This window comes from Salminus brasiliensis, chromosome 14 (assembly GCF_030463535.1).
Source record: "Salminus brasiliensis chromosome 14, fSalBra1.hap2, whole genome shotgun sequence".
Taxonomy (NCBI): domain Eukaryota; kingdom Metazoa; phylum Chordata; class Actinopteri; order Characiformes; family Bryconidae; genus Salminus; species Salminus brasiliensis.
In genome coordinates this window covers 5,360,774-5,375,830 of record NC_132891.1, presented here as the reverse complement: position 1 = coordinate 5,375,830, position 15,057 = coordinate 5,360,774, and the positions used below count along the sequence as shown (strand labels likewise).

The following is a 15,057-nucleotide window of genomic DNA, read 5'->3' as shown; positions in this document are numbered from 1 at the left end:
AAAACTGAAAGCGAGTCTCCTGAAAAGAAAGGAAGCTGTGAAAAAGGTAAAGGTTGAACACGCTAAACACTCAAACATCTGATGCTAGATTGAGGTTGAGGCTTCCGTATCAGCGAGCGTGTGTACATGCACTCCAAAAATCCATTCATACTCAGATTTCTGCAGTTATCTGATTACTCGAGTGATCATGTAAATGGCATTGTCCGATTTCGTGGAGCGGAGTAAGGTCTAGAAAGCCTATTAACCCCCATAAACAGCCTTTGGCTCGCTGACGGGCTGAAAGTGTTTTTACAAACTTCTGTTAGCAGAGAATAGCCCCACCAGAGGTTCGTACAGAAGTCCCTGTAGTTACTGAGTAATACGCTGTAGTGCGTAATAAGCCTTTCCCAATAAGAGCTGGATTTTAGCTTACATCACGTCTTATTCTGTGAGTTTATTGGCTGGTTGCAAAGCACAGCTAATACAGTAAATACAGTACTCGCCTTCGGCTCATGTCTGCAATACAATAACAATTTCACAATAACACACTCCCTGTCCTGTTCTATTTGTGACGGTGAGGAGTATACCAGGCCCAGGTGAACGGCATAAAAGGGCCTGCTCAGTACCACGGCAGAAGGGAGGAACAAGGATTAAGCTACCAGAGACTATAAGTAAATTCTACACATGTGTTGAGACTGTTTGGGCCCCACTTGGGCCCCACTTGGGCCCCACTTGGGCCCCACTTCTGTTTAGTTGAGTTTGCGTTTGGGTGTGGTGGAGGGTGAGGAAAATAAAGACTGATGCCCTGTGCTTGTGTTGTCTCTGAGCCTCACGGCCTACCAGGTCACCGTGGATATTGTCAGTGCTTAAAAAGCGCATTTCAATACAGTGAGTGTTAATAGAGCTGTTTAATTGGTGGAAGTGCATCAGATTTTAAATAGGACTCACTGTACTCAGTATGTGAGAGTATTTGAACAGCAGTTCTTAGGAATCTGTCACCCCGATGCATTTAGTCCACATGTCTAAATATTGTGTATTGTAAAATTGCCTTTAAATATCGTGGTGCAGCATTTTTACCATATCGCCCAGCCCTAATTTGCACACGTCTTGTTCCTCTCCACAGGGTTGGCATAGTTTAGTGACCTCTACACTCTGCAGGTTCTAGGAATTGTGTGTTGCATAAGGATTATTGGGTACTCATTCCTGACAGGGTCACAGCTCAAATGTACCCTGAATTCGGGGGTCTGTCGACTCTGGCTTTGGCTATTCTGAAAATGTGTGGATGATTAAGCCCTTTTCTGTAAGTGGCTCTGGGGAAGAGCGTCTGCTAAAAGTCGTGAATGTAAATGTTAATGTAAATAATGTGTGTTTTTCTAAGTTTGGCAGGACAGAAGTTATTGAAAACACTCTGAACCCAGACTTTGTGAGAAAGTTTGTTTTGGATTACTTCTTCGAAGAGAAGCAGAACCTTCGCTTTGACGTGTAAGTGGGTCGGATTTTTATCATATCAAAAACTAGAACATTTCAGAACCTAATTATGTACCAAATGTATTTGAGTTAAGTCAGTTTACCACTAATAGACTTGTTGTTTTGGACTTCTGTTACAGATATAATGTGGACTCAAGAAGTTCGAACATTTCAAAGCATGTAAGCCTGCTTGCAAGACTGGATTCATTCGTTAAAATATATGATAAACTTGTTATTAAAACTGTTATGGAGGTGAATAAAGCTGACCCAGCGTTTTTAACCTTCCTCTGCTGCTGCGGCTCTGGATGCATGGATGGCAGAAAGTAAGTGATATAAGTGTAACTAATATTAATAGTCTGCCATTATTAATATTACCACTTACTCTCATTACTCTGACCATCACTGCCATGCCTGTATTAAGCTATACGACACCATGATTTTTATATTATGATTATGAATATGTTGCACACCAGAGCAGTACAGCGGTTTCGGTGGTTTAGTGACTTTTATTAATAATTTATAAATAGTTCTGACCAGAGGAGGATGGGTCGGGTCCCCCTTGGTTCCTCCCAAGGTTTCTTCCTCCAGCTCTGAGGGAGTTTTTCCTTGCCACTGTCGCCGTTGGCTGCTCAATGGGCGGTCTTAGATTTTTCATGTCTTTTATGTTATTCATTTTCTAATTTTTTGGTGTTTTTTACTAATTACGTTATTATTGTGTAAAGCTGTTGTAAAAAGCTATTCAAGTAAATTTAGATTTACATCCAAATAAATGTAGACATCTGTAGATGCTCTTTGTTTGAAGCTCCAGGTCCTTGTTTTCATTCGAAAAACCTAAAACAAACTGTCAGGATTTCTGAGACGAGTGTTTTGAGTATCTTTCCATTTGCTTTTTGTCTGTAGGCCGTGCCGTTGTCATTGATCCATCAAATCCATTGCTTTTAGGTTGCGTCAGTTAGGCACCATCATCATCATCATCTGTCTTTTAATGCAGCAAGGCGGTGGAGGTGAGTGCTGGCATGCGCATGCTGATATGGTCTAGACAGGGCCGCCGCTGTGTATTCGTGCCGCCACAGATGCGGACGACCCATATTCGAGCGTAACTGATGAGTGTGTGTCTCCTTCAGTCTTTCCTGGGCCAGACCTTCTGCACTCTGGGAGAAATCATCGGCTCTGCTGGGGCTCGTCTGGAGAGAGCGTTGTCGTAAGTGTCTGCTGCTATTAGTCTTCACCTTCTGCACCTTCGCTATTTAGAACACTCACACTCCTCTCTATTAAGGCCACCACACACTGACCCACTATTCCCCAACAAACTCGGGCGTTCCTAACATTCCAGAGTAAGAACAGGCGGGGCAAATGAGCCAGTATGGGGGAACATTCTGGACCAGTGTGGATCAGAACCGTTGCAGAACTGTGTGGTGGAGAACTTTCTGGAAAAGTGTGACTATAGGAGAACGTACAGTGAATGGCAGTCTGCATGGATGAAAATACTCTAGAACAGTGGGAGAATGCAATCTAGAACAGGAATCTAGATAGAGGAGAACAGTGTAAATAACAAGAGCATTCTAGATTGGTGTAAAGGTAGAGAACATTGTAAATGGGTAAACATTCCAGAACAGTGTAAATGGATAAAAGTACTCTAGAACAGTGGGAGAATGCAATCTAGAACAGTGTGATCTGGGAAAACACTCTAGAACACTGCAAATGGAGGAGAACATCCTAGAAAATCTTAAATATATCGTAAGGGAACTGTGTGAATGGGCAAGAACAGTCTAGAATAGAGTAAAGGTAGAGAACATTATGAATGGGAGAGAACATTCTGGACCAGAATGTGGATCTGGAGAACGTTGCAGAACTGTGTGAAGGAGAACTTTCCTGGACTATGACTATATGACTATATGTGACTATAAGAGAACATACTAGAACAGTGTGAATGGATGAAAATACTCTAGAACAGTTGAAGAATGCAATCTAGAACCGTGTGAATTGGGTAAACACTCATTTTAGAAAATCTTAAACATATCATAGGAGAACTGGGTGAATGAGCGAGAACGATCTAGAATAAAGTAAAGGTAGAGAACATTGTACATAGCAGAGAACATTCTGGAACAATGTGAATAAGTAAAAACGTTCAAGAACATTGTGACGGAGGCGGTAGAACAGTTCAGAACAACGTAAACAGAAATTTGTATGGATGAAAATCTTCAGTAGAACAGTGGGAGAAAGTGATCTAGAAAAGTTAGGATTGGGAGAACGCTCTAGAACATTACATGTAGTCTACAAAAGCTTAAATAGAGGAGAACAGTGTGAATAACAAGAGCATTCTTGACTGGTGTAAAGGTAGAGAACATTGTAAATGGGAGAGAACATTCCAAAACAGTGTAAATGGATGAAAATATTCTAGAACAGTGGGAGAATGCAATCTAGAACAGTGTGAACTGGGAAAACACTCTAGAACACTGTGAATGGAGGAGAGCATCCTAGAAAATCTTAAATAGATTGTAAGGGAACTGTGTGAATGAGCAAGAACAGTCTAGAATACAGTAAAGGTAGAGAACAGTATGAATGGAGGAGAACATTCTGGACCAGTGTGGATCAGGAGAACGTTGCAGAACTGTGTGGAGGAGAACTTTCTGGAAAAGTGTGACTATAAGAGAACATACTAGAACAGTGTGAATGGATGAAAATTGAAAATTGAAAACTGTGTGAAGGGGCAGGAACAGTCTAGAACAGGTGAAATGTAGAGAACAGTGTGAATGGAACAGAACATTCTGTAGCAGTGTAAATTTGGAGAACATTCCAGAACAGTGTGAATGGCAGTTTGCATGGATGAAAATGTTAAGAGAAAGCAATCTAGAACAGTGAGAATTGGGAGAACAGTCTAGAGGAGAACATTCTACAAAAGCTTGAATATAGGAGAACAGTGTGAATGTGAACAGCAAAGAACAGTGTGAATGTGAGAGAACATCCTGGAACAGTGTGAAGGTGGGGGGTTTGGGGGCAATGTGAACAGTCCCAGCATTGAGCTGTGAAGTCTCTTTGGAATGATGGTGGTGCTCCATCCAGTACTTTTGGGATGAGTTGGGGATTTAAAGGTAAGGTAAAGGTGCACGTATTTGTCACTGTACAGTGTACAGCGAAATGTGTCCTCCGCATTTAACCCATCTGGTAGAAAACACACACTCACACACACACATGTGTTAGGGGCAGTGAGTACACACACACACCCAGAGCGGTGGGCAGCCAACTCCAGCACCCGGGGAGCAGAGAGGGTAAAGGGCCTTGCTCAAGGGCCCAACAGTGGCAGCTTGCCAAGCCCGGGAATCGAACCCACAACCCTGTTATCGACAGCCCGGAGCTCTAACCGCTGAGCCACCACTGCCCCTGCCATTTGGGGATGAGGTGGGGTGGTGATGATTATGCAATACAATCAAATCCTCACAGCAATGCTCCCATGAAAACTAGTAGAAAGCTTTCGTCCCAGGACAGTAGAGATAGTTACTCCAACAAAAGCAGGATCAGCTCTTTTTAATACCCTTGATTTCAGAAGAAACAATGAATAAGCAGGTGTCCCAATACTTTTGTCCCTTTAGTGTATTTCATACAAACATGGTTCTTTATGGAACCAAAGTGGTTCTTCTATGGCATTGCTTAAAGAACCATTTATATATATATATATATATTATCACTGACAAGTGTCCCCCTAGGCTTGTAGCTGCCTGGACAGATGACTCCACAGCAGACAAACACTTTTCAGCACAGATTACTTTGGCCTGTTCCCTTTCTCTGTGAAGTAGCCCCCCTGCTGGACTCCCCCCATTTAGTTATGTATGGATTCGCCTTATCACATCCATGCAGCCCAATAGCTGTCTGTTCCCCACGCTCAGATTGCACAGCTTTGGCTGATGTGCAAAAGAAAGAGCAGTGTGACAGGGCCTTTTGAGGATGCCACTGAGTAACTACTGACCGTGGAATTTTCCTGCCAAAATAAAGTGCGCTTGCTAACACGCTTGTCTGGTTGTGCTCCCTTTCAAATGCCGAACACACATAAACATAGGCTTCTTCAGAGAGAGCCAGGACGCCTTTCTTGGAGCAACTTTACAGTTATTTCTTGCTGGTTGGGTATTGCAGAAAATTAGCATGCAAAAGGAATACACTGTATGGTCAAATGTTTGTGGACACCCCTTCTAATAAAGGCATTCAGCTACTTTAAGTTGCACCCATTGCTGACGCAGATGTGCAAAGGGTGGACACACACACATACAGCTTGTCTAGTCCCTGTACAGAAGTACTGCCAATAGAATAGGACTCTCTCTGGAGCAGATAAACCATTGATGAACCTATTGGCACCATGCTGCCTAATGCCAGGCGTGGGCTAGAGGGGTGTAAAGCCCCCCAGCATTGAGCTGTGGAGCAGTGGAACTGTGGAATGATAGATGATGGTGCTTCATCCAGTACTTTTGGGATGAGTTTGGTTGATTTTGGTCATGCTGGTCAACAAGAGTGGTCAATCAGATTGGTCATAATGGTCAACCAACTTGGTTATGATGGTCTTGGTCATGACCCATCTTGATTCGACCAGCTTGGTCTAGGTGGTCATGCTGATAAACCAGCTTGGTCATAATGGTCAACCAACTAAGTCATGCTAGTCTACCAGCTCGGTCATGTTGGTTGATTCGCTTGGTCTTGCTGGTGATGCAGGTCAACCAGCTTGGTGATGCTGGTTATGATGGTTAACCAGCTTGGTCATAATGGTCAACCAACTTATTCATGCTAGTCTACCAGCTCGGTCATGCTGGTCGATTCGCTTGGTCTTGATGGTGATGCTGGTCAATCAGCTTGGTGATGCTGGTCATGATGGTTAACCAGCTTGGTGATGCTGGTTATGATGGTTAACCAGCTTGATGATACTGGTTAACCAGCTTGGTGATGCTGACCCTCAGACTCCAACAAAAACATACCCTATGCTGGTCAGGAGCTAAACTGGTCAACCAACTGAAGAGGTTGAACTGGCCAGCATTAGCTGTTGGACTTTTTTGTGTACTTCTTATGCCAAATGCTAAATCCCAAACTGTACGTGCTATTTGACTGTAGCTGGTGAGCTGTTCTTGCCAAATGCTAATTCCCCAAATCTAGCTGTTGTTTGATTTTGGGAAAATTGCTGAACTAAGCTGGTCTTGGACTGCATTAAAGGTTCAGAATGATTCGAATGGGCTGTGCTGTTCTGCCATGAACCCCCGACTATAGTTAGACTTGGAAATCTGGCTTATCTGAGACTTTCTGCACATGCCTTTGTGTCTTAGCTTAGCGTACAGCATGTGATTTGTGTGTGGGGTGAATAGAACGCAGCGCGAGAGAAATCCCCACAATCCTCCTGGCCTTTAAAGCCATTCTCTGCTCCTCACCATGCGAGCAGATGCCGCTGTTTTTAAGCAGAAGTGGGCAGCGACTGGGCGTCTTTTAGTAGGTCAGCCTGTTTTCAGGTACTGAGCGTGTCGCTACAGTGTGGAAGTGTGGAGAAGAAGCACTACTTTCTTACCTGCCCGTTTCTATGGCAACTCACCAAGGTCTCCTGCACCAGACAGAGGAGGCTGGAACTGCGATTGGGCAAAACGTCTTCCTCCCCGTGCTCCTGAAAGATAAGGCAGGGGAGTTTTCGGAGCGAGAGAGGCCACCGGATCGTGTCTGAGGCAAGGATTTGAGTTTAGCTCTGCCCCGGAGTGGATTTGGACCTACTAATGTGTTTTTCTGCACTGTAGCGGGTTTGGGGCTGAAGAATCCTCTGCGGTGTTAGATCCCACACATGAGAGTCGGACTCACAGGAGAACCTGTGACTGAACCACAACCACAGTGAAATAATTTTTTTGAGTGAAATTCTTTAAACCTCCCTTTGCTTTTCTGGAAATATGGTAAATATACCTTAAAGATGTTGCTCCACGAGTGCAGATCTCCTTCTGGATTTCTGAGAGGGACGTTTTGGGAACGTTTGAAATGTCTGGTTTCAGATTTTATAGTCTAATAAATCCCAGAACCTCGAGGATCTGACTTCTCATTCACTTGCAGTTAGCATGTGGACGATTCTCCACAAGGGGGCGCTATTAGAGTGAGTGTTGATTTAGGTGTAACGCTGTTACGTTTTAAGGTAGTATCAGAGTAAGTGTTTAGGTTAGGTTTAGGACTAAGAGTGAAAATTTACAGTGAATTACAGTGAGTGTTAAGTTTGGGGTTAGGTTTAGGACTAAGAATGAACATTTACAGTAAGTGTTAAGTTTGGGTTTAGTGTAAAGGTAGTTTTAGAGTGAGTGTTAGGCTTAAGGTTAGGTTTAAGACTAAAAGTGAAAATTTACAGTGAGTGTTAAGTTTGGGGTTAGGTTTAGGACTAAGAATGAACATTTACAGTGAGTGTTAAGTTTGGGGTTTAGTTTGAAGGTAGTTTTAGAGTGAGTGTTAGGTTTAAGGACTAAGAATGAAGCTTTACAGTGAGTGTTAAGTTTGGGGTTTAGTTTGAAGGTAGTTTTAGAGTGAGTGTTAAGTTTAAGGTTAGGTTTAAGACTAAAAGTGAAGATTTACAGTGAGTTACAGTGAGTGTTAAGTTTGGGGTTAGGTTTAGGACTAAGAATGAAGATTTACAGTGAGTGTTAAGTTTGGGGTTTAGTTTAAAGGTAGTTTTAGAGTGGGTGTTTGGTTTAAGGTTAGGTTTAGGACTAAGAATGAAGATTCACAGTGAGTGTTAAGTTCGGAGTTAGGTTTAGGACTAAGAATTAAGATTTACAGTGAGTTACAGTGAGTGTTAAGTTTGGGGTTAGGTTTAGGACTAAGAATGAAGATTTACAGTGAGTTACAGTGAGTGTTAAGTTTGAGGTTAGGTTTAGGACTAAAAATGAAGATTCACAGTGAGTTACAGTGAGTGTTAAGTTTGGGGTTAGGTTTAGGACTAAGAATGAAGATTCACAGTGAGTTACAGTGAGTGTTAAGTTTGGGGTTAGGTTTAGGACTAAGAATGAAGATTCACAGTGAGTTACAGTGAGTGTTAAGTTTGGAGTTAGGTTTAGGACTAAGAATAAAGATTTACAGTGAGTTACAGTGAGTGTTAAGTTTGGGGTTAGGTTTAGGACTAAGAATGAACATTTACAGTGAGTTACAGTGAGTGTTAAGTTTGGGGTTAGGTTTAGGACTAAGAATGAAGATTCACAGTGAGTTACAGTGAGTGTTAAGTTCGGAGTTAGGTTTAGGACTAAGAATGAAGATTTACAGTGAGTGTTAAGTTTGGGGTTAGGTTTAGGACTAAGAATGAAGATTTACAGTTAGTTACATTGTTAAGTTTGGGGGTTGGAAAAAGCTTTTGTTCAATAGATATTAAATTGAATGGCAGTTTAAAACCTGGCTCCTGCAGAGCATCCACCTGGAGCATCAAAATAAAGTGCTACTGAATTCTCATCAGTAACTGGTGTTGAAAACACCTCAGCCTGTTAAAGGCATTTTGGAACTGGCTGTATATCTCCAAATCTTCCCATTGGCTCTGTCAGACTGTTTCAGAAGCAGCTTGGTGACAGGAACTCTGCACCCGAGTCAGCTCGCAAAACAGACTGGCCCAATTAGATAAAGAAAGAAAAGCATGACATTTCTGGAGAAAATGCTCCCAGTCCAACACCGCCAGACCATTCATCACAGTGGCGCTCCTGTCACAGGTGTGTATTGAGATATATGAGGTAGAAATGGAGCTGAATAATCTGCCAAAGAGACTAAAACACAGTCCACAACAGTGAGTGTGTTTGTCAATGGCAAGGCTTTAGTAGAACAAGCATGGAGCCATTCTCAGCTTTTAATAAATGACTTATTAAATATTGTCCAGTGGCTTGAAAGGAGCTGCATGACAGGCCTGCATTTTCATTTATTTTTATGTAAAAAAGTCCACGTCCACGTCCACGTCCATAAAGTATTCAGATTACGCAGCCTGTTTAATACTCAGCATGCTTGTAATAGGGAACCTCTCAAGTTTTATAATAACTTGTTGACATAAATTTTGTTAATTCTGATTTTTCTCATGATAATGACTAATTTTCTATAACTCTAATGAGTTATTTTGAGTTATATTATTAATATTCTCAGAATCCTTGACTTTTTTACACAACAATGGCCTATTTTCTTATTTCTTTTTGAATTATTTTCTCATAACAATGTCTTATATTGTCAAGATTTTCATAATATATATCATAATAATTGAATTCTCATCTTTGCTCTTATAATAATAACTTGATTTCTTATTTATTTCCTCATAATAATGACATAATTTCACTGGATTTTTTATTTCCTTATAACAATGACTATCTTTTACTTTTTTCTTTCCTCATAATCTTTATTTTCTTATAAAGGCTTATTTTCTTAGATTTTTTTCATATAATAATGAGTTATATTCTCTTTTGTCATTAAGAAATTACATATTATCTAAGATGTTTGACTAATTGTCTCATAATATTTATGTAGACTTTCTTAGTCTAAAAAATTTCCTCAAGATTGTTGACTTGTTTTGAATATATTTATTTTTTGTATTGTAGTAGGTCTAGTTCTATTTTGTTTTATTTTGTCTCAATAATAATTTCTTAAAGAATAAATAATATTAAATTCTAATGATAAATAAATCATTTAATATAATTTGAAAAATAAATTAAAAAATAAAAATAAATGACTTATTTTCTCATAATAAAACACTGACTTGTTTTTTTCTAAACACTGACATGATTGTTTTTCTCAGGATTCTGATGTATTTTGTCTAAATAATTACTTTGTTTGTCTGTGTGGAAGCAGGTGACGCTGCTCGGTCTGTATTTAGGAGGTTCTGAGGTGACCTTTGAGATGGAAGTGTGCGAGTGAGAGCTGGTTGTGGTGTCTTTTCCGTCCGCCTTCCCACGGTGCTGACACAGTTTCAGTGCGCGAGGAGTGAATCCGCGGCTGCACGTATCTCGTACTCTCCCTGCTGGGCTGCCGACAGCTGTTGCGTTTGACCTCCCAGAGAGAGCGTCTCAGAGATACAGAGAGAGAACGGCCACTGAATCATAAACGAATCAAATCGGTATGACTGCAGTTCCCTCTGTGCGTGGGCGGCCTTCTGAATGCTGTGAAGCTCTCTTAAATACATAATTACTCGCACCTTGCTGCTCCTCTGAACCAGAACCCTGTTCACTGCTGACACTACTTCCTTTGAGTAAGATCTTTTTTGAAGACCTTGGCATTTGACCTCTACGGGAGAGCGTCTCTGAGAAGTATAATGAGGGGTCATAAATGAGTCACAAGTCGCGTAAGAGAAGTTGAAGTCACTTTGCTATGATTGCCGTTCTGTTCTCTCCAAATCGGCACCGTTTTACAGCCTAATTGGCCACAGTCTGTTATCACCTGCTGTCTGCTTCTGTAGCTGTACAAAAGCTGAGCACTGCTCTATATATCTGCTCTTATAGTACTCCCTCTCTCTCTCTCTCTCTCTCTCTCTCTCTTTCTCTTAAAGTGGTTTAGGGGCATCGTTTCATTTGTTTTGTTTGCTGAACAATTTTCTCTCAACGTAGACCCGCTGGAATCAGTATCAGTAATAGTGCACTATTACCATCTCACTAAAGGTTTCTTTTCAGCATAAATACTGTTATTAATCCGAGATATAGTCATATCAAAATAACATAACCAAATAGAAATTGGATCCTCTTCATTTTAGAGATCTAGGTAATCTCACTAAACACACAGCTCTGGAAATATCAGATGATCAGAACATTGAGAGGATTATTCTGGAGGAGTCTGAGGTCTTCTTTAACCCTCAGACGTTTAGTCTGGTCTGCTCTTGATTGAAGTTGAAGTGAGAGGTGAAGAAGATCACCACCATCATCTTGGCCAGATCCAAAGAGCTCTCTGAGGCCTTCAGAAAGAAGGCTGTAGATTCAGAGTCCGGGAAAGGTCTCAGAACTGTTAGAAATCAGACGTTCCACTGACTGCTAGATCATGTACTAGTGAAATAATGGCCAGTGTGGCCAGGGCAAGACGTCCTAGCAAAGTCCAGCCCAAGAGCAGACCTCAAGATGCGTCAGAAGGAAATTGTGAGTGCATTGTAACAATCCCACAATTCTCTGATTTATGTAGTGTACAAACAATGTACACTAAACGGACATGCAGTACCCATAATCCATCAGGTGAGAAAGCCTGACGTTCACACTGTTTATGCAAGCAGTGTTGCCAGATTGGGCGGATATCATTTCTAATATTATTGATATATTGGATATTGGAAAGATTACTATGCAGGACTTGGCAGAGAGTACATAGTTCTGCTGTTGGAAAAGAGAATGACCAGTGATGACCAGTGATGGGGTGTCCTGACTTTTTCACATGACTGTATGTTTGTACAGTTCTTTAGTTTAGGTTCTAGACTGGATCTACACAGTTAATGTAGGTATCAAGCAGTGGAATACAACAGATCCAGGCTTCAAGCTGGCTGCTGCTGCTGTCTATTTGGTGTATAATGCTAACCTCAATAGCCATAAGCTTTCATCTTCGCCATCACTCAAAAACGGACTGGTTCTGAGGATGCATCGTGGATATTTGCATATACGGGGTAGTGATGGCTCAGCGGTTTGAGCTCCGGGCTATTGATGACAGGCTGGACTCTTGGCTGACCTTAATATCAGTATTTTTGTTTACATCTTGACAATAAAATCCAAAAAGTATTTGGACGCAGTGTTTGTAATTTTGGCTCTAAATGAAAGCTGACTGTTGTCAGTTTAGCTTTACAGTAATTGCTCCATTTTAAGTCCACTTTACTGGAGTGCAGAGCCAAACCAACACTGTCCAAATACTTATGGAAATTTATATGGATATTTCAGAATATTGAATCTTGCTTTTGCTGTATACACTGTTCTGAGTAACAGAACATGTGGCATTTAGGACAGACAAAAGTGAACAGAATAAGGAGGAATTCTAACGCTGCGCTGTTTTCAGAAAGCATTTGCGCTTGTGTGAGGAAAACATCACAACAGATCACGCTGTCCTTGAATCAAGAGGATGATTCAGGGCCTTTCTCTGTCCTTGCCATTTAAGCATCCTTAATGAAACATTGCGTTCCCTCTAAGCAGAGCTCTATTAGACAGATCAAATCAGAATGTGATGTTGTAAGCCCCAGCAAAGGACACGTTACTCATCTGTGAGACTTTGGAGATATTCCGGACTCTCTGGCTTGTTTTTCTCCGTGGCTCATGATTAGGGAGGCGGGAGAGACATTTCTGGCAGACAATCTTCTGTAATGAGGGTGTGAGTAGGGACTGAAGACACCTGAGACACTGATTTGTCTTGCTGTCAATGTTCCTCCTTCAGCTATGTGAGATTCTAGGGCTATATCACCATTATTGTGTAAATAAACATCCATTTAGCTCCCTGTCAAACTATCTGTCAGTCAATCACTCTGTATATCTGTCTGTCTGTCTGCCTGTCTATGTATCTATCTATCTATCTATCTATCTGTCTGTCTGTCTGTCTGTCTATCTATCTATCTATCTATCTATCTATCTGTCTGTCTGTGTCTGTCTGTGTCTATGTGTCTGTCTGTCTGTCTATCTATCTATCTATCTATCTATCTATCTGTCTGTCTGTCTGTCTGTCTGTCTGTCTGTCTATGTGTCTATCTATCTATCTATCTGTCTGTCTATCTATCTATCTATCTATCTATCTATCTATCTGTCTGTGTCTGTCTGTCTGTCTGTCTGGCTATGTGTCTGTCTGTCTGTCTATCTATCTATCTATCTATCTATCTATCTATCTGTCTGTGTCTGTCTGTCTGTCTGTCTGGCTATGTGTCTGTCTGTCTATCTATCTATCTATCTATCTATCTATCTATCTGTCTGTGTCTGTCTGTCTGTCTGTCTGACTATGTGTCTGTCTGTCTGTCTATCTATCTATCTATCTATCTATCTATCTATCTATCTATCTATCTGTCTGTCTGTCTGTCTATCTGTCTGTCTATCTATCTATCTATCTATCTATCTATCTATCTATCTATCTATCTATCTATCTATCTATCTGTCTGTCTGTCTGTCTGTCTGTCTGTCTGTCTATCTATCTATCTGTCTACTGATCTATTCATCCATTCGTTGGTCTCTCCATGTATATGTACCATTTGTAGTCAAGTGATGTAGTTCTTCAGTCATATCACTCACCTGTAGCTTCATTCAGAGCAATGATTCTTGATCTACAAACTGTTGGGTCTGCTCCGGAGTCTTTTATTCAGTGGCAGTTTAATGAATGCACCCTTAAAATAAAAAGCAGCAGGTAGAGTCATTTGAGGAGTCTACAGTTTGTCCCCACAGGGAACCCAATTCAGATACAATGGTGTCAGAGAGTTTTAGTAGAACTAGAATAGAGTGGATCTGACTGGCACTGTAGGACTAACCCTAAAAGTGGAAGCACTGTGTCGTTGCGGTTCTGCAGGAAATAAAAAGCTTATCTCCTAAATGTCAGATTTACAGAAGGAGAAAACGTCTTGGCCTTTCAATGCAGGTCAATGTAAACAGACTGTATATATATGTAGATAGATAGATAGATTTGTATGTAGAACATTGCAAAGCAGATGTTAATGGCGGGCTAGAAGGAGTGACTGCATTTAGGTGTGGCCAAAGATTGTAGTGTGAAGGAAGTAGCTGAATCTGCAGGTGTCTGGAAGCTTACGGTCACACGGGTCTACCAGCAGTGGCAGAAACCCCAGTCTGCAGGAAATTCTTCTCAGAATTGTGGCCGAATGAGAAACTGATGAACAGGGAGTTTCACGGCTTGTTAATGAAAATTGCTTCACTTCCAGGAAAGAGATGCTTCTAAAGGTCATTGCAGGTTCTTCACCACCAATTTCTGGAAGAACTCTCCACAGGAAACTGCATACCATTAACATGAGGGGCAGAGTGGCAGGTCATAGGCCTTTGCTCACTCCTGCTCAGGAATAAGGAGTCCGATGAGAATCTCCAGTAGACTGGGATCTCTGCCCCTGCTGGTAGACCTGTATGACCGTAAGCTTCCATAAACCTGCAGATTCAGCTACTTGCTTCACACTATGCTCTCTGGCCACGCCCAAATGCAATCACTCCTTCTAGTCAATCATTAACGGTACCTGATTTGCAACCCATTTTGCACACATCCAACGAGACCCTCAATGCACTGGACCAACTCTCCTCAATCTATGAATCCCCTCACCCACCCTAGAGGTATTTATCTCCTCGTACAGCGCCACCTGCAGGAGTCTAAAGTTACTACCACCTTAAATATGCATTGTGACTAATTTGTTGTCTGGGGAGTTTATATATATATATATATATATATATATATATATATATATATATATATATATATATATATATATATATTATATAGAGAGAGAGCTAGAGAGAAAGAGAGTGACCTATATTTAAGCTTGGCTTTGCATTATGTGGAATTTTGGTGTGTTGTCACTTTATTAAGGAAGCTCCATGTTCTGCTCACACATTCAGAACGCAATTCACATCGGTATAGAAACACTTATTATTGGTCTGTTTCCTCCGAGAACATCCGAGACTGAAGTGTGAAGTAGATTCCTATTTATGTGTGATCTTGCTGAAAATGGGA

The 15,057-nt window shown here is 41.2% G+C and overlaps 1 protein-coding gene across 3 annotated transcripts in view; it reads left to right on the top strand.

Moving 5' to 3' along the window:
• The window catches only part of cpne9 (copine family member IX), a 65,062-nt gene that overhangs the window by 23,706 nt on the left and 26,299 nt on the right, over positions 1–15,057 (top strand). Inside the window, exons 4-7 of one of the 3 annotated variants that reach the window (XM_072696568.1) lie at positions 1,358–1,461; positions 1,587–1,626; positions 1,767–1,769; positions 2,571–2,647. In XM_072696568.1, coding sequence (XP_072552669.1) covers positions 1,358–1,461; positions 1,587–1,626; positions 1,767–1,769; positions 2,571–2,647 — 224 coding nt within the window. Of the gene's footprint in view, positions 1–1,357; positions 1,462–1,586; positions 1,627–1,766; positions 1,770–2,435; positions 2,451–2,570; positions 2,648–15,057 lie in introns of those variants that run through there. The other 2 variants (XM_072696567.1, XM_072696566.1) reach the window with 2 other exon arrangements.